The following is a 26,940-nucleotide window of genomic DNA, read 5'->3' as shown; positions in this document are numbered from 1 at the left end:
GACGTAACTTGTGTTTTTACGCTGCTTTATAATTTCCGCAGAAACTCCGGCTTGTCTTTTTCATGTCTAAACTAGTTTTCGCTCGACAAAATGGTGTTTGTGCTAATTTTTTTTTTTTTTTTTTGCGCCACAAGTCGACTAAATCAATTCTTTCATTGCAGGACAGGCCTTTTCTGAAATGATGCAAAATTCCCAGCACTGCAAAAACCCCATGTTCTCCCGTCTCCCAGGCGTGGGAGAACATACCGAATCGGCTCTCTGCATCTCACGCACCAAGGAGTTTAGCCTTAGCGCCTCGGGACAAATTAATGAATATGGAAAAATAGTCAGTATTTTGTACTGCAAATGCAACCAGATGCAAAAAAAGGTACAGGGGAAACATCAGAAGCAGATGTTGGTAACTCGCTCGCAGAGATGACGGGGCCTCGGACTGCAGGCGGCCGGCGTGCCCTGCAAACATTTTGTAACCCTAGCCTGCGCGTGGTGTAATCACATAAAGCATGAATATCGACACATTGTTACGAGGGAAGGTATGGAACAGAGGAGTTTTGCAGCTGCTCCCTGGGAAAAAACACCCCTCAGTTGTGAAGGAACCAGCCAGTCTAGACCTCAGACAATGAGGAAATGGCACATGTCTGACACATTTCTATAGCCTACTGTATATGTGGTCATGGGAGAGTGTGTGTTCACACACTGTGTTCCTCTTCCTTTGGCTACCCACCGGCTCGGCGCGCCACACAAAACAGTGCAAACAGCTGAGGGCTGTTTCACAACTCCAGATCGCGGATTAAGCCGTAGGATTTTCCACTTATCCTGAATTTAAGCATGACTTGCTTTCATGACACACCGCAGCGCAAAAAGTTCCCGTAGAATTTTGTCCCGTGTCCAAGATGAGGATAACAGACAGGAGATACATAAAAATAAAAAAAAACATGTGATTGACTTTTTTTTTTCTGTTCTCAATACATAGACACTATTTCTAATTAAAATAAGAAACTTTCACCCTTAAGCTGCTGTATACATACAAGAACACAAGAACATAATGTTGTTGTTGTTGTTTTTTTTATATACATACATTCATTAACAATTCTGTATATTTCCCCTTGTAATGTTCCCCATTTCTAAGAAACATTTTTAATTGCAATGGTATATATTAATGGATTTGTATCTGAGCACACAGCTTTGGTAAATGACTCCAATGACGTGCTGAATTAAGATTTAACTTGAAATGTAATTGTTATTTTGACTTCACTTATACAGCTCTTTCCAGGTCCTTCACGGTACCCCAAAGCACATTTGTATTAAAATAATACTATTTAAGTATTTTTTACTTTATTTTGTGTAAATATAGTAAATTGTCTTTACATAGGCTATTTTTGTGGATATATGTTTTAATAAGTACTTGTTTGTTTTAAGTTATTCAAAGCCCATTCATTCAGTGTTCATTTTTTAGTTTAGTTTGTCTTTAGTTTAAATGGTTTTTCTTTGGTGTTTGTTTTATTCTTTCCATTTTTAAGCGGCGATTCGATGCTGCACTTTCTGTCCTTTCAAAGCCACCGTAGTGTGACGTCACTTAGCAAGATGGCGCTGCCCGTGCGGAACAACTTGAGAAGTCTCTACCGGTTCATTCAGAAGTTTAATTCTCCTAAAAGATTCCTCTGCGCTGCCGCCGTAAAGGTAAACAAGGTGCGTGAAGGGCTGCAAATGTTTTATGAACTGATGAATGCACTGTCGACGTTCGAGGAGTTGGTTTTCGTCAAATATTTTAACAATGACGTTCTCAATCGACTGTCGTGTGACTGCATTATCGTTTGACTTTCAGCAGTTAAATTCATTTTACAACTTCGTAAACTGTCGTGTATTTTATTGAGTCGTCTTATTGCGCTGTTTTTCCCCCCTTAACCCGGATTGCTAAGTCAAGGCTGGGTTCACAAAGAGTGGCAATGCAGCTAGCTTCTTTCGGTTTTGTTTTGTTTTTCTCTCTTTTTGTTTTAACTAACTCTCACTGACAGGTTCAATTGGATTTGTCTATAACTTCAGACTGTATTTCTAAAACAATTTCACGCGAAAAATTTAGTTGTTTGCTTTTTTTTTTTTTTACTCATATTATATTCCATTAATTTTTTCCTTGTATCTTCTCGGAGCAGGTTTATATTTGCCACATAATAGTGTCACTGCATGTTAGAAAGAAGAAGTAGAATAATCTAGTGACGTAAATAATACAGTTGTCATTGAATATTATTACATTGAACCAAAGATCTGTTGTTCCTTTAATTTTTTCAAATTTATTTTTAATTGTTTGTTGTTTTTTTTTACTTTGCACAGCACTTACTTCCAAATATAACTGTATGTGCTGCACTGGTAGCTTCATTGAAATTCCAACATAATATGACAACTCACTGTGTCGCTTTCACTGAGTTTCTCTCTCAACTGGCTGCACTATGTACAATTTTTTCCAGTTCAACATGGCCCTTTACATTTGTGAAATACTTGGTCAGTAGCAACAGTGATGAAAAATCTTTTTTTTTTATACACGAATATGTCTTCAACACCCAAAAATGTATATTTTTCTTCCCTTTTAATTGTAATTCAAAACTTCAATTGTTACTCAATCAAAACACAATTCTTAAAAAAAAAAACACACAAAAATCAAGATGTTGGCACAGTAGTTGAGAATAAATCTTTTCAATTGCAAATTTGATCTGTTTAAATTTTTAAACAAAGATTCACATATAACATTCATTTGTTTCGTGATGCATTGTTAAGTTGAGTATGTGTTTTCTTCTATGGTCTATTTACGCCCCCAAATGTGTGTCACTTCTTCAGTGCGAAAAGTAGGACTGTTGTCAGTCCGACACTTTAAAGTGTTAACAGTCCTCACATTGTAACACGTGTTTGAGAAAACTCGAGGATTTGTCGCAGGAAGTTTCCCTGTTCGGAACAGCTGCATTCAGTTTGACAGCGTGGTGTTTTTGGAGACCGAAAGCCTCAACGGCGACTATCTGCTTTTGGTATCAGTGGCTTATAATAGAGGAGTGAGGGATTTTTTTTTTTCTGGATGAGAGATGAAAGCATAGTTATGCAAATACGGAACCCCTTAGGGAGTGCGCGTTCTCAGAAATGGACCGGGTAACGAGCTGAAGTTGATCCAATTAGAGGAAGTTCAAGCAAAATCTGGCTGTCAAAAGAAAATAATGATAACGTTTCAGCTCGTGGTTTGAGGTAAACCGAACTAAAGGCGGACTTTTCTTACGTTTGATTGGAGGATTGAGGTCCTGATGGTTGCTGTTGTCGGAAAATAAAGTAGTCAAGTGAATTTCGCTGCTCATGAGACTTTTCCAGCGTTGTCATTTAGCATTTAATCAATCACAAATTATACTTATAGTTCGGTTTTAGGCTTAGCTATTATTTTTCCCACACTTTTTAATTGTTAATTCTTCAGCTTCACCTTACACGTTTACTTTCCATATGACATCATATCCCCAGTAACGCTCTCATGTCTGAGCCTCGTCCGTCCCCCCCCCCCCTCAGTTTCAATGGACGTGTTAAACGCTGTGTAGCTCAGCTCTGGCTTTCCGCTCGTCGTGGAGCGAATGGGGTGTCAAGGCAAACAATGAGTCCCGCGGCACGCCTCAGAACAACCGGCCACGCTAATTACCGACCTGTTCTCGTGCTCCGGCGCAGCTAAAGGCCTCGAGCGTTTGCCCCGGAACCGTGTGGCCGGGCTGATGAACGAGCTGCGGTAGTGCGGCGTGTGCGCTCACCGCCCTTCCACCTGTGTTTTCGTTAAGGGAGGCCGAGGAGGTGTGCGGCGTGAGGGGACGAGGAGCTGGGGGTGTGAGGGGAAGGGGGAGGGGGGGTGTGAGGGGAAGGGGGGGCAATGCTGCATCACCAGCAGTAACACAAGAAATGAAGTGTTGCTTTTCCTTTCTTTTAATTCCCTCCAAATGTGAACGGCCGAGCACAAAACACCAGCGACCCGAGGTGCAAGCTGCCTAACGTAAGACACTTTTTTTTCCCTCATCCGTGGAAAAAAAAAACAACCCAAAACGCACCTCCGTGAACTCGCACAACCGAGCGCGATGTTAGTCAGGTGGATTCTCGCGTGTTTTCTCTTTTCGCAGCTGTGTTTTGGTTTGCGCGGCCGTGACCCCCTTTGGTGCCTCCGTCTCGCCGTAGGTGTTTTTTTCGGCGGTCGCTCGCTGGCGAGACCTGCGCTAATTTGACAGCTGTTTACCAATGCGCCGCTCGTCCGTGACTCGCTTACATAATCTCGCGTCGGATCGAGGGACCCCTGTTTGCGTTAGGTTTTCCTTTTTGTTCATTCTTCCGCATGAATGAGCTGATGTTGGACTTGCAAACGGCTGACATGAGGGGAAAATTTCACACACATCAGAAAATATTCTTGTAAACTGTTCTTATGAAAGCAGATCATTCTGATGTTTTAACAGAACATTCTGTTCACAAGGACACGGACTAGAAATTTAATATTTGTACTTGGTGCCCTTTTCTGTGTTCTTTTGTTTGTTAGACAGGCTTTACACCGATCATATCGCCTGTATCGGATCGGCCGATATTTGGCATTTTTTGAAATGCATAAATCACTGATCAATGACGTCATGGTCGTGTTGAAACTTTTTTAATCCGTCTCAGTTACTCCAAAGTAGTTTCACAGCATGGACGTGACAAGTAATCAAAGAGAAAAATATAACAACCATTCTTGACAGCAAACGGACGCAAACGTAATTTTCGTAAATCTCGCTGGACGAAATTTTACGAGAATTACGACCCGCGAGAATTTTACTCGCGGGATGAGATTTTTCGAGAAATACGGCTTATGCGCTTCACGCCGTTCAATGGAAACACCTGCAAATCGCAATTGCACTTTGTCGAAATTTTTCATACATCGCTTTTATTTTGCGAAAACCCCCAATGGAAACGCAGCTTGTGACGGCTGTATTTCTTTGGTCTAGTCACGTCTTCCAGTAGTCCTGCCATTCACGCCTCTCTGCAGGCAGATCAGCTGTTCGTACACACACTCACACACACACACACACCCCTCCTTCCATCGCCTGTGGTCCCACTCATTGACTGATATCAGTCATGTCAGCCTCGGGCTCCAGGAAAGAGGAAGTGACTGAGTAATTTGCCCTCTCTGTTCTGCTGCGCTCCAAAAAAACTCCCTCGCGCGGACGTGTCGGCTAAAACCATTAGAGCGGCTCCCCGCGCCGCATGGGAGCGGGCCGGGCCGGGCCGGGCAGGGAGGGAAAACGTGGCCTCCCCTTTGAGGATGTTCATTAACTGCCCTATTTATTTTCAACTGTCAGAAAAGCCTGCTAATTCTCAGCAGTCCCCTCGCTGTAATTAGGTCTGTCGGCGTGCAGGCACCGGGCCCTCCGCTCAGATGCTTCTCACATTATCCCTCCTCCTCCTTCAAAACTATCCCACATGTCAACATATTTCCTTCCATTTTTCTTTTTTTTGCAATATTCAAATCTCGCTAAGTCGAATTACAGAATCAGCCTGCTGCTGTGCGCGCTCAGCAGTTATCCGATTTCTTTTTTTTTTTTTTTTTTCCCCATGCTGGCGAGTGCCACCCCTGGATGAACGTAGCATATTTTTAATTCAAACGTGTTGTGTATCAGGTGTGTTTGTGTACACAGCATGCTGCATACTGCCAGAGCGGTACTGGTGAATGAATGTGAGGACTGCCAGTGAGCAACAGACACTTTCCACTATTTTCCTCTTAAGAGGTATCATTAGTTTCCCCCCGTCAGTAATATCCTTAAGGTAAATAAATAAAGTTAAACACATTCATTGTCAGCACATGGGAAGAGAGCGATAAAACCAAACGATTTGTTTCCGTTTGGAAGGAACCACCGAAAGGAAACGAGTAGCTCCAGAAAAGAGTGTGTTTATCTTAAAAGGGGGGGAGGGGACGCGGGAGAAAACCTTTGCTCACCTACGAATGTTCGGGCGAACGTCGGCTGTTGCAGCTGCTCGCAGCTGCTCTCCATGTGATGGCCGACGTCCTGCGGGCTTAACTGCTTGCAGGCCTGAACTGACAGCACAGTTTTAGTCGGCAATGCCATGATTTTTGTTTTTTCTGCACCCCCCCACCCCCACCCCCCTTTGCCGATTAAGATTAATGCAACTGCTGTTTATCAAGTCTGTTGTGATTTGCTGGATTTCACCAGACGGCTGCGGCTGGACAGTTTCAAAAATTTCAAGCCGGACTTCGGGGGAAGTCATGTTGGACGGTGTCCACGCGAGAGGAAGGGCATTTGTTTTCCGACAGGAATTGTCAAAGCAGCCTAAAGGGCTTTAAAAAAAAAAAATAATAAAATAAAAAAAGGGCTACAGCACATTTAAGCTGCTTTAATTCATCCTGTCAAGACTTCGCATTACTTGATTTATACGATAAAGTTGTGCTTCCTGTCGTGGACGGGCTAAACGGCCTGAGTCATCTGTTTAAAACTTGATGGCCGATGGAGTCATTTGTTTGTGCACTTTGCTTTCATGGTCATGGAAAAACATACTCTATAGTATCACGGAATGAACGCTTAATTTGGCTGAAATCTTGTTTTGGGGAGAAAGTCGAACATTTTTGTAAGCTTACCAGCTGGGGGCGCTAGTGCACATGACCCCCTGGAATTTGGACACAGCTGGACTCCAGTTAATTAGCCCAAACATTCGTTTAGTTTTTTTTTTTCTGAACAAATTCCATATCAGGCGATTATGTAATATTTCAAATTCCGTCAACCCAACATTGAAAAAACACTTTTGACTAGTAATATAATTATTATTTTTTTTTTTTTTTTAAATGGATTTGGAAAAGAAAATGATATTCCCTTGGGAGCACTCTACAAAGAAACAAAGTCAGCAATCGATCATAATCATAAAATTATTCCCACTGGCCATGAAGATGTCCAACATCTGTGCTTCACCCTTTTTGATTTTCTAAGCCAGCGGAGATATAAGGTCCTTGAACCCCCATCCCCCTCAGCTAAATACGTCGCTCCCCTTTGCCCCGGGCAGGTAACCCGACACCACTGTCGGTATAACATGGCCTGTCAGTGTTTGTCACTTCCCATAAACCGGAGAAGCCATTAAAACGTGTAGTTTCTAATGAGCCAGATTACAGCTTCCTGTGTTGAGTTGGCAGAGCTTGTCTTGGTTATCTCCGCCCTCCCCCTCCTCCCCTCCCGCCACCGGGGGCAGCGCTGCAGACTGCTTCCTTCAGAAGCTGCAGCCTGTTAGGACCCGCGGGCCTCCGCCCGGCCGGTTATTTTTGGAGCGCCGTCGGGCCCTGTCTGCGGGGAGTGCTGTTTTTGAAGGGCCTCCAGTACCATTAATCAGCCCGGGGACCCCACGGCGCGAGCGGGCCCCGGGCCTTGGCCCGCCACACTGCGGCGTTCTGTTCCTGCGCCCCTGCTCTCTGCACAGTGTGAAACTCGGAGGAACCTCATCAATCTCACCTGTCCCGCACGTCAACCGCAGATTTAATCAAACGCTCCTTTTGGGGGCCTTTGCCCCCCGCCCCCCACTCCCCCTTCAAGCTGCCCCCCCCCCCCCCCCCCCGCCCTCCCCCCCCCCCCCCCCCCCCCCACACACACACACACACACACACACACACACACACACACACACTCAAACACACATGCTCACAAGAGCGGAAAGAAAAGTCTTGGCTGCTTCATATTATTTATTTTCTGTTTATATTTTCACGTATGTATTTTTTTTAACCCACTTTCTGTTCTATCAGTTGTTTACCATCTTAAGTCAACAACACAAATGATAATGATAATAATGACAATAATGATTTATTTTATTTGTATCGTGCTTTACATCAAATTCAAGTGCTTTTGATAAGAGCATTACAGGCATTGAAAATAAAAAAAGCAGCCAGGTCTCTATGGCACAATAAGACAAAAACATTGGCTATAGAATTATGCTGAAAACAGTTTGATTCTTGGCATAAATAAGACTGTAACATCAAATATAAAATTATGCAAAGGACTAAAGAAATCAAGTTACTAGGGCGAGAAATAATATTTATGTATGCTTTTTTTTAAAACATAGGTTTTAAAGCCTTTCTTAAAAGCGTCCATGGTCTGTGGTGCCCCTAGATGGTCAGGTAGGGCATTTGTTTGTTCAATTTAAATGTATTTATATTTGCGCTACTTTGTCGTTCACGTTTCCTACATGGTGGAAAGCACTTTGCTTTCACAAAAGCAGTCCAGCGCAGCAAAGCTCTGTGATAACTTCCTGAAGCGGGTCTCCGTTGGTCCCGGTGTGAGAAGGAAGGGGGAGATGAAGAGAGGAGCGGAGGAGCGCCGGAAGGTTTGTTCTTGAGGGAGGGTCAGCGCTAATGCCGTGCACGGGGTAAGCAGAACAGATGCAGGGGCAACACTGCCTCCTGTGTGTCCGATGGCGCCCCCTCGGGAAGGCGCTGGAAATCCGTCCCCTTGCCCCGCGGCGGGCCCATCTCTCCGAAGACTCAAAGAGCCGATGGTGACTCGCAGCAGGGTGGGTTGCGATGCAACGGGAGGAGGGGGGGGGTGGAGGACGGGGGTTCTGGGACGTGTTGAAATTGGCGCGTTCAGGTGGTGGCGGGCGAAGGCTGCCCCTCGCCGAGCGAGATGTCAGTGGGGCCACTTCACAACCCCCAGCATCTGATGTGATGTATGAGAGTCTGAAAAGAGAAAGCCACTGTTTGACCGTCCCTAAGACCGCCGACTCGGGCTGAGATGATGAAAAATTTGTGAGGGGAAAAAGGGCCACAGGCCAATAATAATGGCAAATCTCATGGCTGCGTTCAAGGTGTCCCGAGACGACACCTCGCAGTGACAACTGCCGTAACAGGAGACGCTAATAAAAACTAAATTAAAAGCTGTAAGCTGTGAGAGGTGTTCTGAAAGGCTTTAAAGGCCCTACGTTAGACAGAATCCACTTCACCAATGTTCACCAATGTTCCATTCTGTCATTGAGCTTCCCAGAAACGAGGCGAATCGCTTCGCTGTGCTTCGTTTGGTTTCCACATTTCGGAAGGCGTGCCTGAAAAATGTTCTGGAATTGGGCCTGTGTAATGTCACAAAGGGTACCAATACCACTCCCAGGCTAGTGACCACTTGGGCTGGGTATCATCCAAAATCTTTTTTTACATGATGCAAGTTTCACTCCGGGTCAGGAGGGAAGTCCTACCGCAGGTGGGGGAGTTCAAGTATCTCGGGTTGTCATTCACAATTGGGGGTCAAATAGAGCGGGAGATTGACAGACGGACTGTAGCAGCATCTGCAGTGATGCTCCCACTGAACCAATCCGTCGTTGCGAAGAGGGAACTGAGTCTCTTGATCTGCCAGTCAGTCTACCTCCCTGCACTCACCTGTGGTCAAGAGCTCTGAGTCGTGACCGAAAGAATAAAGTTGTAAATACAATTGGCCGGAATAAGTTGCCTTCGCAGGGTGGCCAGGCTCTCTCTTAGGGATAGAGTGAGAAGTTCGGTCATTCGCAACAAGCTTGGGGTAGAGCTACTGCTTCTCCGTCTGGAGAGGAACTCGTTGAGGTGACTCGGACATCTGGTTAGGATGCCTCCTGGACGCCTCCCTGAGGAGGTGTTTCAGGCATGCCCACCTGGGAGAAGGGACTATGTCTGGCTGGCCTGAGAATACCTTGAGGTCCCCACGGATGAGCTGGTTGAAGTGGCTGGTTAAGAGGCTGGTTTTGGTTTCCGTGGTAAGGGAAACCTGGATACCTGAATAAGTGGTAGACGACGAGATACCAATTTCAGCACCTTGGTTTTGATTCTGGTTCCAGAACGATTATATGAAACCACACGAACAACAATAAAACACACTGCAGTTGCAGCACAGATGCCCAAATTTACTGTCTTTGATAATGTAATTTAGCACGGAAAGATGATACATTTTTCAATAATCAATAGAATTTGGGCATACCCAGCCATAATAACCACAGCCACAGCGATGTGTTATGACAGCCTTCTTTTACACCTCCTTCCAAACATGTTGGAGGTCCAGTAAGGTCATGCTGTGGGCAGAGGTCTAATATGCTGGACATGCCAAATATTTCTGGAGATCTCGTAGGGTTTTTTTCTTTTTCTTTGCATGAATCCAAAGTTACTCCACTCTAGTAATGGATATCTTTTTTATTTTTTGATTTATGAGGCTCTCAATCTTTTTACTTGGTAATAGTAAAGCAATATTGATTTGCTTTTACTACTTTATGTATGAACAACTGATGTTTCTCTGTCAGCAACTCTTTATGAAGTTATTGTCTGTTGGATTTTAATTTGTGTTGACAAGATAATTTAAATAATAGTCAGTTTTGCCAGTTGTCAAATCTTTCATTTTGAGTTGTATAAAAACTGTGTTCAGATTACCTATTTATGTAGAATAGAATAGCTACATAGAAAATCTATGGCTATACTATCTGTTTGTTGTGGGTTTTACCAATTTTTTTTATTTATTTTTTGGTCCAACTTATGCGCTTGTGCAATTTTATCCATCTGGTTCTGGTCCTCTTTGTCACTGTTACACATTCTTCTGCAAGACAGTAATTTATTTTAGTTTTTGTCACGCTCAAATGATAATTCCAACACATGTTATTTAGTGATCGGAACAATGAAGTGGTTCCAGTCGAGCTCTGGAAGACTTCTCAAGGGACTGGCAGACGTTTACGCAGGATCCAAAGCTTCTCTCTCGGGTGGAGTTGTGGGATTTCGTTCAATTAAGTCAGTTGAAGTCAAACGAGGTGAATCTGTGAACGGTGCAGCTCGTGAACAAGATGTAGTTGTGTTATTACAATTTATTTTTTTTGCAAGTTTGAAAGTTTGATTTGCGCCAGCACTGCCTCTGACGAAAGCTGTCAGACGTGCGCAGACGGCTGTTGATACAGGCAAAGACTATGACACGTGCGGACAAGCGTCTGTGTTTGCACATGACCTCTGCCCCCCCCCCCCCCCTCCCCCCGTGGAGTACACCACACACATTCGCACACAGACACACACACACAAATTCCCGGAAAGGTACTGAAAGTGCAAAAAAGCGACCTCATCGTTACTGTATCCCCAACACTCTTCGTACATTCATTTGGCATGTAGCAGTCATATACTTTGGTGTAATGTATGAGGAAAGCACAACTGGCACCTCCTATGTTTCCATCAAGCAGCATCCAACGTCTGTGAGGCAGTTGGAGAAATGGGAAGCGGACGAGACGGAGGAGGGAGGTTGAAGGTGGCGCTAGCCAATCTTGAAATCTGTTTTCTTAAGCTACATGTACGTTATGATCTTTTTTTGGGATGCACACTGTCAGCCTTCTGCATGAGGCCAAGACTAAAGTATCGGATCCTCCTGCCATAGATTTTTTGTTGTTGTTTGTTGTTGGGGTTTTTTTTTTGTTTGTTTGTTTTTGTCTTTTTAGGCCTGTAATGTTCCATATGAACAAAATCATGGGATCAAAGCCAATCAGGCCCTGAATAGCTTTGTTCAAAATTGCATATTTCTGTTTGGACGTTGACATTTTGTGGACCATTACTTCTTTTTTTTTCAATCAATCAATCAATCAATCAATCAATCAATCAGACAATCAATCAATCGACTGTTATAGATATACATTTTATTATAGAAAACCACATATATACATATACATTTAAATATGTATATGTATATATATATATATACATATGCATGTGTATATATATATGCATATATATGTATATATATGTGTGTATGTGTATATACTGTGTGTGTGTGTGTGTGTGTGTGTGTGTGTGTGTGTGTGTGTGTGTGTGTGTGTGTGTGTGTGAGTGAATGTGTATATATATGTATGTGAATGTGTATATATATGTATATGTATGTGTGAATGTATACATATACATACACATGCACATGCTCCTGAAGTCCAGATGGTCAAATATTCAAATTGAGTCGGAGGAAAATCAAGTTTGCTTTTGAACTGAGCTTAACCTCGGCTGGACCTCCTCTTGCGTTTGCAGCAGGTGTTCATTGTTGGCTGTTAAAAGCCAAAAAGCACCTGCTGTGACATCGCAGAGAGGGGTGCAGCCGGAGGCCCGGCATGTTCTCCATAGTTCACTGAGCCGAGAACAGATTTTTAACAAATGCGTCTTGAAATAAACAACCCGGCTGTATTTGTTTGGACTTTAGCCTATTTATAAAGCCTGTGGCCAGTTTTCTCAGCACATGCTGATTAAAAAAAGACAACAGAACAGTAATTACATAATCATTTACTTCATGACACTAACTGCATTGATAACTAGGGTTTGGCATTGAGCATCAATTGGAAATGGACTAACATTCCGATTCTCCCGGAATTGTTCGAATGTTTAAATTTCAAGTCCTAATTTTGATTCCGGTTTGCCAAACGGAAGAAGAAGCCACCGCCGCTGATCACCAAAGAAGAAGAAGACGCTGCCAATTAGTATGTAGCAATGGAAAACGTGGGGATGTGCATAACATGCTCACCAAATTTATCGTTCGGTCATTAGCCCATCAGTAGGAGCTCAATAACATCTACCTGCAGCATCAGACCCTCAAAAGGCTTTCAAAAATAAAGCTCAGTTAGTTAAAAATGTATTTCTGTGAAGAGTAAATGTATAACATTTATATCCAAGTTCATTGCAAAGTTCATACAAGTTTTGTAGATTTAAAATTCATGGAGCAGTTCAAACTATTTAATGCAGAAAGACCTCTGGTTAGCTAGGAGCTAATGCATTCAAAACATGTTCGGAATCAAAAATCATTTGAAACCGGAATCGAATGCCAAACCCTATTAATAATATTAAAGCTAGTCATTCTAAGTAACTGACCAGTCCCTGATACCTTAAGCAAAGGCGGTGGCTTGAGGCGTCGCAATACAGTTGCCCTGTGGCTGGTTACGTCTGGCGTTGACTCTCATCCGACAGCCGATTGGCTCGAATGACACCATTAGCATGTCTGCATCGCTAATAGCTTTTCCGGAGGGAGGGGGCGGGGACAAAGCAGGGTGGGGATGTGGGGTTGGTGGTGTGGGGAAGGAGGGGGTACATGCATTTGACGTGTCAGCTCAAGGTGAGAACACACATGAGCCAGACTCGGAGGCCCCCCCGTCCCGTCCCGTCCCGAACCCAAATCAATCCTGACACCTCTTAAGAGGCTCTCAGCATCAATGGCGCTCCGGCCGCAATTACCCCCGTCGGTAATGACATAAGCGCCCAGTTCCTTCCTGCTTCTCTCGCCCTCTCTCTCTCTCTCTCTCTCTCTCTCTCTCTCTCTCTCTCTCTCTCTCTCGTCGGCCGGCTCAGCGAGCCTCACGACAGTTGTTATCCGATCCCTCCGAGGGCCGATGGAGGCTGCTGACAGAGCAGCTGCTCTGGAATAACCCGTCCCTCAGTCAGATTGGATGTGATGTCGCTCCTTAAGCTGTCAAGATAACCCGAAATTCTCAGGCCGCGACCGGAGAGGAAATCCTCCCAGCGCCTCGGCTCCCAACGATGGGTTGCGATAACCTCCGACGGGGTGCGGCTGGGGAGCACACGATTGCGCGTCAGATCTGTGGCGATAACGCAGGGATCCCCGTGAGGTTTGTTGGGTTTTGAGTTTTTTTTCCCCCCCCTCTGTCAGTATACGTTACAGTACGTCTCTCCTGTCCGGCTGTTGATGTTTCCAATTTACCAGCACGTCATCAGCATAAAGCTTAAACAAACCTAACCTCGTTCAAATTTTGAGGACCTCTTAATATATAAACTGATGACTGGAATAACACAACATGTGCTTGGCAGTTGTCAAAGTGAGTATCCTGCAAATTCAAAGGCTCCAACTGGAATTCCCATCTGTCATTTGCTGTTATGATCTCGGAAGTGATAGTTCTGGCATCAGCTCCAGATTTTGGTTTTAGATCCTTCGGGAACCAGGTGGCGCTCTTTGTCCTGTCCAAGCCAAAAGGCTTGCCGAAGCTGGAAAATATAACAAGGGCACGTGACTCGTTGTTTCCAATGCGATTTGGTTGGATTGTGTTAGTCGTGCAGGCTAAGTCGATTATGACAAGATGTGCTGTTGCTTGCTGACCAGAGACTCCGTGCAAAGTCAAATACTGCTGTGCAGGACTGGATGGATTGAATAAAATACAACTAAATAGATACAAGCAGGGATGTAAATCAATTACATTGTTTTGCCAAAAAAACAACTTTTTTTAAGGTCTGCACAATGCTGTTTTGCCCAAAAATGAAAATAAAAATGCAATTTATGTTATTGCTGGTAAGAACTTCATAATAGCCAATTACACCTGATTGTGTTTTACTGTTTACTTTTTGTGTTTTTTTATGTTGTTTTGTTTTTACTATGTTTTTCTGTTGAATGACTGAATACCGTCAAGGATCACACCTTTTTTTTTTTCCTACATGTCGTTGTACATTGTATACTGACAATAAAGTTTCCAATAGGCTTTACACCGATCATATCGGCTATATCGGATCGGCCGATATTTGGCATTTTTTGAAATGTTTGTGATCGGGCGTCATGTCATAAATCACCGATCCGATCGATGACGTCATGGTCGTGTTGAAACTTTTTTTAATCTGTCTCATTTACTCCAAAGTAGTTTCACAGCATCGACATGTTTATTTTTTTGTATCCGAGAGCTAATGATTCATGATTCAAAAAACGTAATTTCAGTCTTCGTGTCTCTTCCTGTATTGAGTACTGTCGCTATGTGACGGACAATAAAGTTTCTTTGAATCTTCACGACAGCAACATCCATGGGCGACACAAACAAACATGTTGGAGGTGTGGAAGTTTTTCAAAGTGAGAGAAACAGACATAGCACAAGCTATCTGCAATATATGCAACGCTTACAGTACCTCGCGGGGGAACGTCGGCAAAAAATTTCAACACGACAAATTTAATCAGGCACTTGGAAAAGATACACACGGAGGAGCAGGTCGAGGTCAAGAAACGCAGCGCGGAGAAAGAAAAAGAAAAAACTCCAAAACGGATGCTAAAGCAAACAACTTTATTGATACTCAGGAAACAGCACATAAGTATATAAGTACATAAACAAGTAATTTAAATATTGCTCCTCACATGATCGGGTCGATGATCGGTGATCGGTTTATTTAAACTCACTGATCGGTGATCGGCACAAAAATCGTGATTGTGTAAAGCCTCGTTTCCAATTCTGATTCTATTCCAAAACACAAATTACAGTCAGTATCTTAGACCTTAAATCAGCTGATAATGTAAGGGCAGGTTGGATATCGTTTACACACGTCACCTGAAATATTATTTGTCTTTCTTTGCGGCCCTGCAATAAACTGGCAATTTGACCGGGTTGTGACCCGCCCTCTTTTCCAAAGACAGCTGGGATAGCCTGAGGCCCTGGGCGCAGCAGGGGAAGCTGAGATAGAAAAGGGACGAGTGTTTTGCTTCTGCGGTGTCAGGTCTCGTGCAGGTGCCACGCCCCGTGCCCTCTAATTGTGTGGCGGCGGCGGCGGCGGCGGCGGCGGTCGGCACGCGTCCAGCGGTACGAGCCGAAGGCCGAGGCTCGGCGTGGTGTGGCGGGTCGGTGCCAGGAAAAAATAGCAACCAAAGCATTTACGAGGCGTCACGGACGCAATGAGCAATCCTCCTTGTCAGGACAGTTTTCCCAGATTGTTTTTATGTCTTTTTTATCCCCGTGTCTTTCTGCTCCTCCGCCCCCCCCTGCATCTCAACGACGCGGTGACGGAGGACCCTCAAGTTCGGCTGCGCTCTCATTAATTATTGTTGGCCGCCGAGGTGATGCATTCTTCGCGTCGGGCGTGTTTGGAAAAGAACGGAGGTGTTAGCCACGGAGTCCGTCTTGGTAACACGAGCACGTCCGCCGCTGGCCTCCAACCTGTCAGACGTTTAACGCTAACACTTCAGTCATGGCAGACTTTTTTCCAAGTTGTCAACTTTTCACTTTTTTTCTGCCTTTGCCCCTTTCGCCAGTTCCTTTTTTTCCCCCTCCAATGTTTGTCTTTTCCTGGCTCGTTTAGGGAGCAACTCCGTACGCTGTTAAACAGGTCAAATAAGATCACTAACGACAAGTAAAATTTACCCTACTGCCTTTTTTTTCCCGTCCCAGGAGCCAACGGGAGGTGGGCGGGTCTTCTCGGGAATCCAGCCAACCGGGGTGCCCCACCTGGGCAACTACCTGGGTGCCCTGGAGAACTGGGTGGCCCTGCAGCAGCGGTTCCCCTCTGTGCTGTACAGCATCGTGGACCTGCACTCCATCACGCAGCCTCAGGACCCGGCGGTGCTCCGTGGGAGCATCCTGGACATGATGGCCAGCCTGCTGGCCTGCGGCATCGACCCAGAGAGGGCCGTCCTCTTCCAGCAGTCCCAGGTGGGTCGCACAGAAAGTTGGTCAGAAGGACGGACAACTCCAAGGGTCCATTATAGCCGCGTTCAAACTGCTATCCAAAATCCGGATGTTTAGCTCCAAATGCACCGATCGTTTTTTTGACTGTCCGTGACGTCACTCTCTACGCGACACAAGGCCCAATGCACCACCAGAGGGCGCCATTCCAGGTGCGGAGCTGTAACGTAATGGAGCAGACGCCTCCGCTCTGTCGTTGCTACAGCAACCTGTCAGATGGGTCAGTAACGTGGCCCAGAATGAACAGAGCCAGATTCCATTTGGACACTTGCTAAACACAGTGTGGACCGTCAGCCCTAAAAATCGGATTTGAATCCGATTCGCCTGCAGTCTGAACGCATCCTATGAATTGCACAGTTGATAAATTTTTTTTTTGAGTACATGTCAATATTTTCTAATCTGTTATCTTTTGCAACTTTTTTTTCCCGTAAAAGTCAAATTGTTTTTTTGTTTTTTTCCTGACATGCTCTTGTAAGCAGTTCCAGGAAACAGCACATTTTGCCATCAAAAGACCTTCCATATGTTTGGAAGGGGACGAAAAACACAAGGCAGCCTCAGCGGGCGGAGCCAAAACCTGGCCAGTAGCTTTTCAGGACCTCTTTGCGGCATCGCGAGGAGCCGATTTGCAAGGAACTGAGTGTGTTTCAGCGCTCATTCTCTAGAATATCACAAGAGAAAAAGGAGAGAAAAAGTAAAGCCTAGACTTTTCCAAGGAGATCATTGAAAAAATAGACACATATCATTGGTACAACTATGTTGCATAATATTAAATACTTAATGTTGCATAACTAGACCTACTAATTAGGTGAGCAAAGCAGAAATCTACATTAGACATATCGAGTTCAGCCTTTTGTCTCTTCATCTTTAGCAGGACTGTCAAATAACAATTACTGCGTCTTTGAAAACACACTGCAACAGCTGAAGGAACTCTGCAGCCTTTTACTGTTTATTTTACTGCTGTCAATGGTTACCTTTATCTACTGTCCGGTCAGATCAGGGCCTTTTCTCTCTCTCTCTCTCTCTCTCTCTCTCTCTCTCTCTCTCTCTCTCTCTCACTCTCTCTCTCTCCCCCCCCTTCTCTCTCTTCTCTCACTCTCTCTCTCTCTCTCTCCCTCTCCCTTAGATCCCAGCGTGAGATACGTTAAGGTCATCATTTCTTTGCCTTCCTTCTCCCCACACTCACACACAGAATTATTTTTATTCCTGTTTTGCTTTATGCCACATAACTTGGCGGCGGCGAGCAACCCTGCTGTCGAACACGCCTGCTCCACATGTGAAAATAAGATGGCTGCCCAAAGAAAATACTTGGCTTTATTGAACAAAAAAAAAAGAAAAAAGAGCACAAATCTGGTGCGCGCTCAAGCCGGGGTTGTAAAAATAAAGTGAATGAATGAGCAGATTTAACCCCCATTTAAAAAAAAAAAAAAAAAAAAATCTATATTTTGTATAAATAACCGGAGTAGAGAGTTGTTTTTCCTCTGGCTCGGCTGCCGCCACTTTTTAAAGGTCCCGTGTTGTGCGAAAACTCCACCGGCGCTTTGCTAACAGCGACGTGCTAACGACAGAGTCAAGTCCAAACTGTCTTTCAACGACTGCTGAAACACTCAATTGTGACGCCACAAGCGGCTCCCCGGGGTTGATTGACAGCGCCGGCCAGGTGTTGGCTCCGCCCCCTCTCGGGCCCCCTTGCTGTTGTTCCCCTTTGAAACACGTGGAAGCTCCAGCAAAGCGACGCTTTTAGCGGAAGGCTGGAAACTGGAGGGCAAAAAAGCTACAACTGGAAACTGGAGGCAACAAAAAAAACCGTCTGTTTTCTGGAGATCTGAGGGTTTGTCGAGGCTTTTTAATATATCTAATAAATTATGCGAAGCTTCTTCAACCCTTCTCGCCCTACATGGCTCTCCCGACTGTCAGTCTGACCCCTCCTTATTATCCATATAGCGGACATATCTTTTCCCTGCGCCGCGCTCTTGCCGTTGAGCATGAATGGGAGGTCCTGTTCCGCCGGAGCTTTTCCGGGATAATTTATTGCCCCTCAAACCGTATCCATCCCTGTCCGGGCTGTCATCGACATCTGTCCCATCTCTTGTCTGCTTGCGCTGTGTAATCAATACCCCCCCGCCCCCCACCCCCACTCCCTCCCTCGCGCTGGCTCGTCCCTGTCGTTGACGTCCGCTCTGCAGAATGTCTTTAAAGCGAGAGGACGCCGTCCATAAACTTTAATACGCCGGGGGGTTGGGTTGGGGGTCTGGGATATTTACCTCACACACCCCCCCCCCCCCCCCCCCCCCCCCCCCCCCCAACACGCTCTCGCTCCTACAACGCAGTACATTAAGCTCGAGCCTCCGCGAAAGCAGATGAGCCGCGGCTGATTTATCGCCGCCAGATGCGCAGCACGCTTTAAAGTCGACGTCCGTAGCTGCGCCGCCGCGCTGTTCTTATTCCTACTTCATCGTTTGGGGAGTAAACTGGCCGGAGTGAAACTCATTAGAATCCGAAACATGTGGAAGAACGCACATTTGGATTATTTCATTGTGGTTTTTAGCTCCAAAATCTATTTTTTCTTCTTCTTTTTTTTTTTTTTTTTTTTTTTTTTCAAAGGGTGCAAAAATGAAGTGTTTGTTTTTTTTTTTGTTTGTTTGTTTGCTGTATTGACATGGAAAATAAACCATGTCACCTGTTAGTCCCATCATTTCATTTTTTTGAAGTTATAAAATAATGGCAGCAGTGGAAGTTTGCATTCATCACATTTTCCATCCTGGCAGGAGAACACAGGTGTAGACCAGGTGCCCCGTCTCATTCCAATACCCTTAAAGTTACCAGTACTCCTTTGTGCCACTTGGGGGCATTAGGGACTTACCCTCCATCTCTACCATGTCCCAGTATAGCAGCTGACACACAATCCACCTGCCTGCCTGCCTGCCTGCCTTCAGACGCTTCCCCATCTGGAATCGAATCACTTCTGTGTCTGTAAATTCTCACGTGACTGTTTGTGCTGTATTCTTCCCATCATCAGCTCTTTATTTGCACACGTCACGCTGCGGCGACGTCACAAAGGGCTGGTTTGCAACACTTTCCGGAAAGTGGAGTCTGTCCTTTCTGGAGAGGTCGCCGCTGACTGTCGGTGTGAATTTTCTCTGCTTGTCCGTCGACTCCCCCTTACTTCCACTTGCCGTCCCCCGCAGGTCTCGGAGCACGCCGAGCTCTCCTGGATCCTCGGCTGCCTGACCACCATGCCCCGCCTCCGACACCTGCCGCAGTGGAAGGTAGGCCCCCACGCTGGCTACTCAGGGCTCCGTTTCGTACATGGCGCGAGTTCTGTGCGGGAGAGAGCGCACGTGTTCCTGATTTCCAACAGATATCTCCAGATAAGGATCCGGCGCTTGTCGCAGAGGAGACGATTACGGCGCTGATAACAATCCAACAGGCCGCTGAGATGTTTCGTTGACCTGTCACAGATCCCCTCTCCTCCTAGCCGTGATTGTTTGTTCTGCGACCGAGGATGGAACCTCCTGGCTTCACCCCACACGCTTCCATAATCGCTCCCACGTCTGAGCCCCGGCTGTGCTTAAACGGTGACAAAATTTGAGATAATGAGGTTTTTGTTTGTTTGGTTTTTTGGGGGGATTTTTTTCCTCCGGCTCCTCTCCAGCATCCCGCGTTGTCCGGTTTTTATTGTCCGGCCCTCTCCGCTCCACCTGCCAGATTTCTCCAAAGTTACGGCTCTGTTTCCCAGCCACATGCGGCTTTTATGCAGGTTGGAGCCGGAGCCAGGCAGAGCCAGCGAGTGCCTCTCCGACTCCCCGCCGCTCGGCAGAGAACATTTCTCCTTTCTGTTTTTTTCGGCACGCGTTTAGCCGACAGATGAGTTGATCTCAAACGCCGTGTGCCGCGTGAACTCATCCGCGCAGCGTTTGCCTGAGAATCGATGACTCGTAAAAGTGGAAACGGCTCTCTGAGGCCAAAGAGGAAGCCGCGTCTTGAACCGTGGCTGGCGTTTCAGTTGTGTGTGCGTGTGTTTTTTTTCTTTCCCTCAGATGAAGAGCAAAGCGAAGAACGAAGGCAGCGTCGGCCTCTACACCTACCCTGTGCTCCAGGCCGCCGATATTCTTCTCTACAAGTGAGCTCTTCACACGCGCACATTGTTGCTTTGGCTCTCATGAGGCCGTAACTTGTGTTGTTTTCACAGCGACAGGCCCACATACACTCTTAATTTCTGTGTCCCTTGTGCCTCATTTCATTCACAACGAGCTCCAGTAGCGAACTTTTTTTTTTTCTTCTGAGAGTCAAGATTGTTTTTTTTTTTGCGATACTGCGCCTAAACATTAATTTCAACTACTGTGAATACTCTAATACTACTTTTAAAAGAAAAAAGAAAGAAAAAAGTCACATGACCCTATAAAAACCCATTTCAGATCAGATCCGTTCAGTCAATGCTTTTTGTGCCAACGCGGTGATAATCAGGGGTTTAGTGGTTCAGTGCAATTGAAAATGAACAGGCAAAAAAACAGAAATCAAGAAAAGCTTTTTGGATTTTGACAAGCCAAGCAACTTCCTAAAGGAAATGTAATTGAAGCCTGCAATACAATAATTATTAAAATATGTACGTATTTTCTGAGAAATAAGAAGTGTGATTTTTAAAAGAAAGTGTCAATATTTCTGTCTTTGCGATGTATATGATGAAATTTCTTCTGTGCACCGTTATTGGAAATGTACACAAGCCAACAACTTTGGTCTGCAGTGAATAACAATTGAACTTAATTATAACTCTCTCTGCAAAATGTTCTTTTTTTACTTGAATTTATTTTATTTGAATGAATTGTCTATGTATGTATATGAGCCACCGGGTGATATTCACATCCCTTATTTTCAAACGGCATCTTTATTCTCCACTGTCTCTTGTCAGAGACGGTCAAGTCGAAAAGCCGACTTAAAAATACATGTTTTGAAAAACAGTTCTGTTCCAAAGTGACGCTTCAACTGCTTCATTTCAGCCCCTTAAACTCCTACCATAATAATTTGGTGGCCAGATGACGGCGCTGTTTCACGTGTGTGATCTGCTGTTAAATCTGCTGTCGCATCAGAAGGCTTCGGCGTTGCTGTGGGGGGGTCACGTCACGTATGTCCAATTTTGCTCGTTTCATCCCTCAGGTCCACCCACGTTCCCGTCGGCGAGGATCAGATCCAGCACTTGGAGCTGGCTCAGGACCTGGCCCGCATCTTCAACGGCCGCTTCGGAGAGCTGTTCCCCGAACCCAGCGCCCTGCTCAGTAAGATCCGGGGACGGAGCTGCGTCTCCCGTTATTTGTACTGCAGAGAAATGATTCAGCATTTTCTTCTTTTTTTTGATCGGGGAAATGCTGAAATGCTACTGGGCGAGTAATCCATTACTAAGTAATCCACCACTGTGATTAAACTACTTTTATGCAACGGGATTACTGTGGCAAAACTGGTAATTATATCATAATTACTTGTGTCAAGTTACGATTCCATTACTTTTCTGAAATATTTTGCAAGCTGAAAATGTTATATTATCCATAAAGTAATCAAAGAAGTAATTAGATTACTTTCTAAGGAGCAATGAGTCGTTGGGTTTTCTTTTATGGAGTAATCCCAACAACACTGCTTCAATACTTTGAATATATTTATTCATCATTATTTTCAGTGGTGGTGTTATTACCACTGCCAATAATAATGTTGAGAGTGACAATCATGATCATAATAAGAAAAGAATAGCAATATTAAGGATACACAATACAAAGCATAGTCGTTATTTTCAAGTATTTCAAGTATTTTGCAGTAGATAGAAAGACCTGTACAGAGCACGTATTGGTTTTCTGTCACTGAGGATGAGTGAACGCAGAAGAGAACAGCTGACAGGTAACAGGTCAGAAGATGTGTAAGAGTTACTCTTGGTTGCTCCCTAGTCAGCTTATTTCAAAACGTCATTATCAAGACAATCATTTTGTCTGAGGGACACCAGTAGCTTTAGTGCATAACAAACAGAGACGTAATGGCTGTCTGATTTCAAAACCCATCAAATAAAGATAAAAAATGCATAACAGAAATTTGCATTTATTTAAATGTAGAAGTTAAAAAAGTGTCCATGCCAGTGTTTTTCAAAGTGGACCCTGACTTGACGTCACGTGTGTGTTTCAGGTGCACTTCATCATTTTCTCATCCTGGTGTTATCACGCCAGTTTTTTCGTTCTTTTCTTTTCCTTTTCCAAGTCAAGCCTTTGTATTCGGCGCCAGGTTCGATCTTTGGAAGCCAAAAACGAACCTTCGCTCCTCGGGCTCGGCGCTTGTTTTCCTCTTATCGTCGTTTCTTGGATGAAGATAAATGGGGAAGCGTTCCTGCTCTCCGCCTCGGCACTGGGGACAGTTAGGAAATTAAATCACGGGGACTCATTCCGGGCCAGATTCAATAACATTTGCATCATACGGTCGGTAATTCCACTCGGGATCGTCGCTCTGCTCTTATCTCACACACCAAACCGGCCAAGTCCGAAGCGTCTTCGGCCGTTTTCCCAGGATCGCCCGACCAACCGGCGGGCCTTTCTCAGCGGCGGCGTCATTTAACCCGGGACGAGCTGCTGCTAAAGAGATTAGCGCAGACGCTGCGGTAGCGGCAGTTTTTTTTTTATTATTTTTTTTTTTTATATCAGAACTGGACGGCGTTTCCACATCAAAAGAGGAACAAAGAACGGCGCCGGAGAGGATAACATGTTTTCACTTTATTCTTGGCCGGATTTGGCGAGGCTTGAGTAAAACGCTGCAAGACGTTGCGGCCCCGCCGTGAGGCGGCGACGCGCACGTCTACGCGTTGCTGTTTGCGCCAGTAGAACGTCTTGAACTGTTGCTAACTGGCTGAGCTGGAAATAAGAAATGGAGAAAAAAATATATTTTCTTGCTTTGAATGTGCTGAGAAGTTCCTCCAATCCAAAATATTTCCTTTGGGCTCTTGCCTCGGTTGATACATTGAAATATATCCTGTGGATCAAGGAAAATGTTTTCCACTGTATGGTGTCAGGACAGGCAGTTGTTTACACCACTGGCCTGTACACAGCATGACATGATGAGTGAGTAATTTCTCTTCCAAAAGCCGTGTGAATTTGCAGCTTCCGGAATATCTGATTATTGGCCCAAGACGAGGTGGAAGTCGCTCGCTAACACATGGAAGCTCTTGACTGAAGATCTGATTTTGATGAGCGGAATGGAGGAAGAGGTGGGCGAGGCTCGCCCCATTTGTTTTTTGGGGGGGGGGCAGTTTGATATAGATAGACCTGTTGCAACACGATGACGGATGTGCGGACTAGCAGCGCGGGATGAGAAGAAAGTGCCAAGGAATCGTTGGTGTGCGTGAAGGATGAATCAGAAAATCTGGAAGATCTCGGTTCCCGCTGTCCGCTCATCGCTTCACACTGTGAGGCGTCTGCTTCACGCTGGGGCAATTTTGTCTCTCTCGCGCGCACGCGCACACACACAAACACACACACACACACGGCCGCTCAAAGACACACTCGCATGCAGAGCAGCAGTAATGGAACTCTGTTTTTTCAACTCCGGTTCAACCCTTCAAAGTCCGGATTGATGGCTCTACGTCGGCGACCAACCTGGCTGCAGATGGAAGGTTCTCCTAAACCCCTTTGGATTCGACTCGCGCGTCCGTCTGGTGAAGAACGCGCGCGAGGAGTTCTGCGGAGGGGCTTCAAATCGTGGAGGTTGCAGTAGCTTTCCGTGATGTACGTGATGGGGACGGACCGCAGGGGTGAAGGTCAAGAGGGGTCATCGCCTTAAAAAGTGAGGTGGACGAGCGTCGAAGTCTTCGGACTGCTGCAGCATCTCATGCTGAACTCCCCTCCGTTCCTCCTCCTTCTGTTTGATGGCCACAACCTCGTCGTCGTTGCTTCGTCTCCACTAAAAGAAACCGGATTGGTTACACGCACTTCAAACTGGGGTTTTAGAAGTTTTCGCTCTTTCAGAAGTCGGCCAGACGGATGAGCAAGATTCAAAAATTGATTGGATGTGTCGCGTCGGAATTTAGTTAGAAAACAGGATCGTTTGTCAGCAGTGGCTCTGCTTTTTCACCAGAAATCAGTTGAGACAAAACAAAGTGAACGTAGAATAATTAGAACAAAATTGTGGAAGGCAGTGCTACTTTCTAAAAAAAAATATACAAATACACACAAAAAACAGTTCCAGATGAAATTGCAAGCTGCAATGCAACAACATCTCACCCGGGAATTTCTTGCAGATGCTTTGGGAATTTCCAGTTGTCTCTAAATTCTGGTGTTGTGTAATTTCAGCACTAGTGGACATACTCAATATTTGGTATGCTTCTAATCCTGTATTTTGTCTCCTTAATGATAGTCGTGGTGTTACTCTGAAGCAAATCCAGCTCAAAATGGTATTTGCAGGATTTACCACTGCAAAGCAAAAAATAAATAAATAAAAAAAATTTAGTTTTAGATGACGTTGATCAATATTTGTTCTGACTGTTCTATTCTAATCCGCTCCTTTCCTTCTTCAGGCTCCACCCGAAAGGTGAAATCCCTGCGCGACCCCTCCTCCAAAATGTCCAAGTCCGACCCCCAGGCCATGGCCACCATCCGCATCACCGACTCGCCGGACGACGTGGCCCTCAAGATCCGCCGCGCCGTCACCGACTTCACCTCCGAGGTGACCTTCGAGCCTGAGGAGCGCCCCGGCGTGTCCAACCTGGTGACCATCCACGCCGCCGTGGCCCGGATCGGTGTAGACGAGGTCCTGGCCCTGGCCAGGGGGATGGACACAGGCCAGTACAAGAAGCTTGTGGCCGAGGCGGTCATCCAGAGGTTGACGCCCATCAGGGAGGAGATCCTGAGGCTGAGGGCAGACCCCGGCCACCTGGAGGCCATCCTGGCCCGGGGGGCCTGCAGGGCCCGCGAGCTGGCCACCCCAGTACTCAGAGAGGTCCGACAGCGGGTCGGCTTCTGCTGATTGGTCAGAGGAACTTTCTCTTCGCTTGGAACTGGAAGATGCTTCACGTGTTACAAAATGGGCCTGTTGGACCCTGTTAAAGTGTAAAGTACTGCAAGCACACTTGTTCTGAAGACTCTGAACCTTATTTCTCTGTTTTCCCCATGCTCTCTGTATGTATATATATATATATATATATATTGTCAATCTATGTTGACATGTCTGTGATTTGACAAATTGCTTTGTACCATGATAATGAAAAGTTGAAAAACACTTCAAAAACGGTTTCCCTCACACTTCATTGTAACCTGACGCACACATGTAGTTTGTCCTTCCAGTCCTTTCAACGTATTTCAGTGTGAAGATCGTTCGGTGTTCTAGTAAACTCTGTCCAAAGCCAGTGAGGAAGAGAGAAAAGCCTTCTGCGCTGCTCTGCAGCAGCCACACTGGGGATTTTTCTCCAACTAGCGGCAGCTCCTCGTTTCGGTCACAGCTAAACCCCCTGGCAGGAGCTCCTCTCTCTGATTGGCCGGGGTCACACTCCTATGAACCCTAAACCCAAAATAAATCTGCTTGCGGCTTTTGAAAGGCAAATCTTTGAAAATTCACACTGAATTGTCAGTCACCCAGCTGCTTCAAAAGAGCAAAGCAAGTAAAGTTAATACATGGAGTGCTCAAGTAATTGTGGCTTTGTGTGGATTTTTTTTTTTTTTTTTTTTTTTTTTTTACTACGTGCTAGAAGAAACTTGAATATAAACATACTTTTTGTAGCATCAGATTCAAAAACATATTTTTAATCCTTCGTGGAACAGTGTAGAACATTATTCTGAGTGGCCTGTGAGTCAGTGCAGCCAGCTGAAACGCATTACATTTTAATTCTTTTTTTCATTTTCGAGTCCCACAACTTCACTTGGTTGAAAAACCAGTGTGGTCCGCTTCAACAAAAGCACCAGCACGTTTATTAGAAATAATGAGAATACAATTGTTCGTTTAAAATTACATTGTCACTTTTCATTTCGTCCCCTGACATAAACGTTGTAATTCAGTAAAAAAAAAAAAAAAAAAATCCCGCTGATTGGTGCTGTCAGAGGCTGCCTGACTCTTCCACCATGGAGAGACTTGAGAGGTGAGCGCTGGAAGGACGCGCCTTGAGCCCCAATTCCACTGCCCAAAAAAACGTGGGGTTTTGTTCTTCTGTTATTGGCAGTTGGTTAAGAGTGGTACTTCTTTTTATCACTGCATTATGCTTTTTCTTTTCTTTTCTTTTCTTTTTTATTTCCCACATTCCTTCATTCCTCACTGGCACTCCTGCATGCTGCGCTCCTAAGTGCCTTGGCCTTAAAGTGCCCACAGGGACCTGGAGCCTGAACGCATCGTGCAACTTCACCTTCATCTCAACCTCTCTCCATCTTTGCATTTACCTGGAAGAAACCTCCGCTCTCATCTCTCTCTGTCTCTCACTCTCTCACTCCCTCACTCTCTCTCTCTCTCTCTCTCTCTCTCTCTCTCTCTCAGGTCCCCTCTTGGCCTCCTTTTTTTTTTTTTTTTTTGGCCTCCAGCTTCTTC

The 26,940-nt window shown here is 45.3% G+C and overlaps 1 protein-coding gene across 2 annotated transcripts; it reads left to right on the top strand.

Moving 5' to 3' along the window:
- Nucleotides 1–1,573: 1,573 nt before the first annotated feature.
- On the top strand, nucleotides 1,574–26,063 carry wars2 (tryptophanyl tRNA synthetase 2, mitochondrial). 2 transcript variants are annotated; one of them, XM_076030886.1, is made up of 6 exons: nucleotides 1,574–1,686; nucleotides 16,120–16,380; nucleotides 19,599–19,679; nucleotides 20,451–20,533; nucleotides 21,565–21,683; nucleotides 24,947–26,063. In XM_076030886.1, exons 1-6 carry the CDS (start codon nucleotides 1,582–1,584, stop codon nucleotides 25,393–25,395), a joined length of 1,098 nt encoding a protein of 365 aa, XP_075887001.1. In that variant the 5' UTR covers nucleotides 1,574–1,581; the 3' UTR covers nucleotides 25,396–26,063. The 2 variants fall into 2 exon arrangements, with proteins under 2 accessions (XP_075887001.1, XP_075887002.1); XM_076030887.1 differs by having other exon boundaries at nucleotides 1,575–1,677.
- Nucleotides 26,064–26,940: the final 877 nt, after the last annotated feature.

Source organism: Nelusetta ayraudi, unplaced genomic scaffold (genome assembly GCF_046127955.1).
Source record: "Nelusetta ayraudi isolate G7.1 ecotype Tasmania unplaced genomic scaffold, CSIRO-AGI_Nayr_v1 ptg000031l, whole genome shotgun sequence".
NCBI classification, from domain to species: Eukaryota; Metazoa; Chordata; class Actinopteri; order Tetraodontiformes; family Monacanthidae; genus Nelusetta; species Nelusetta ayraudi.
This window is presented reverse-complemented; position numbering and strand designations above follow the sequence as displayed.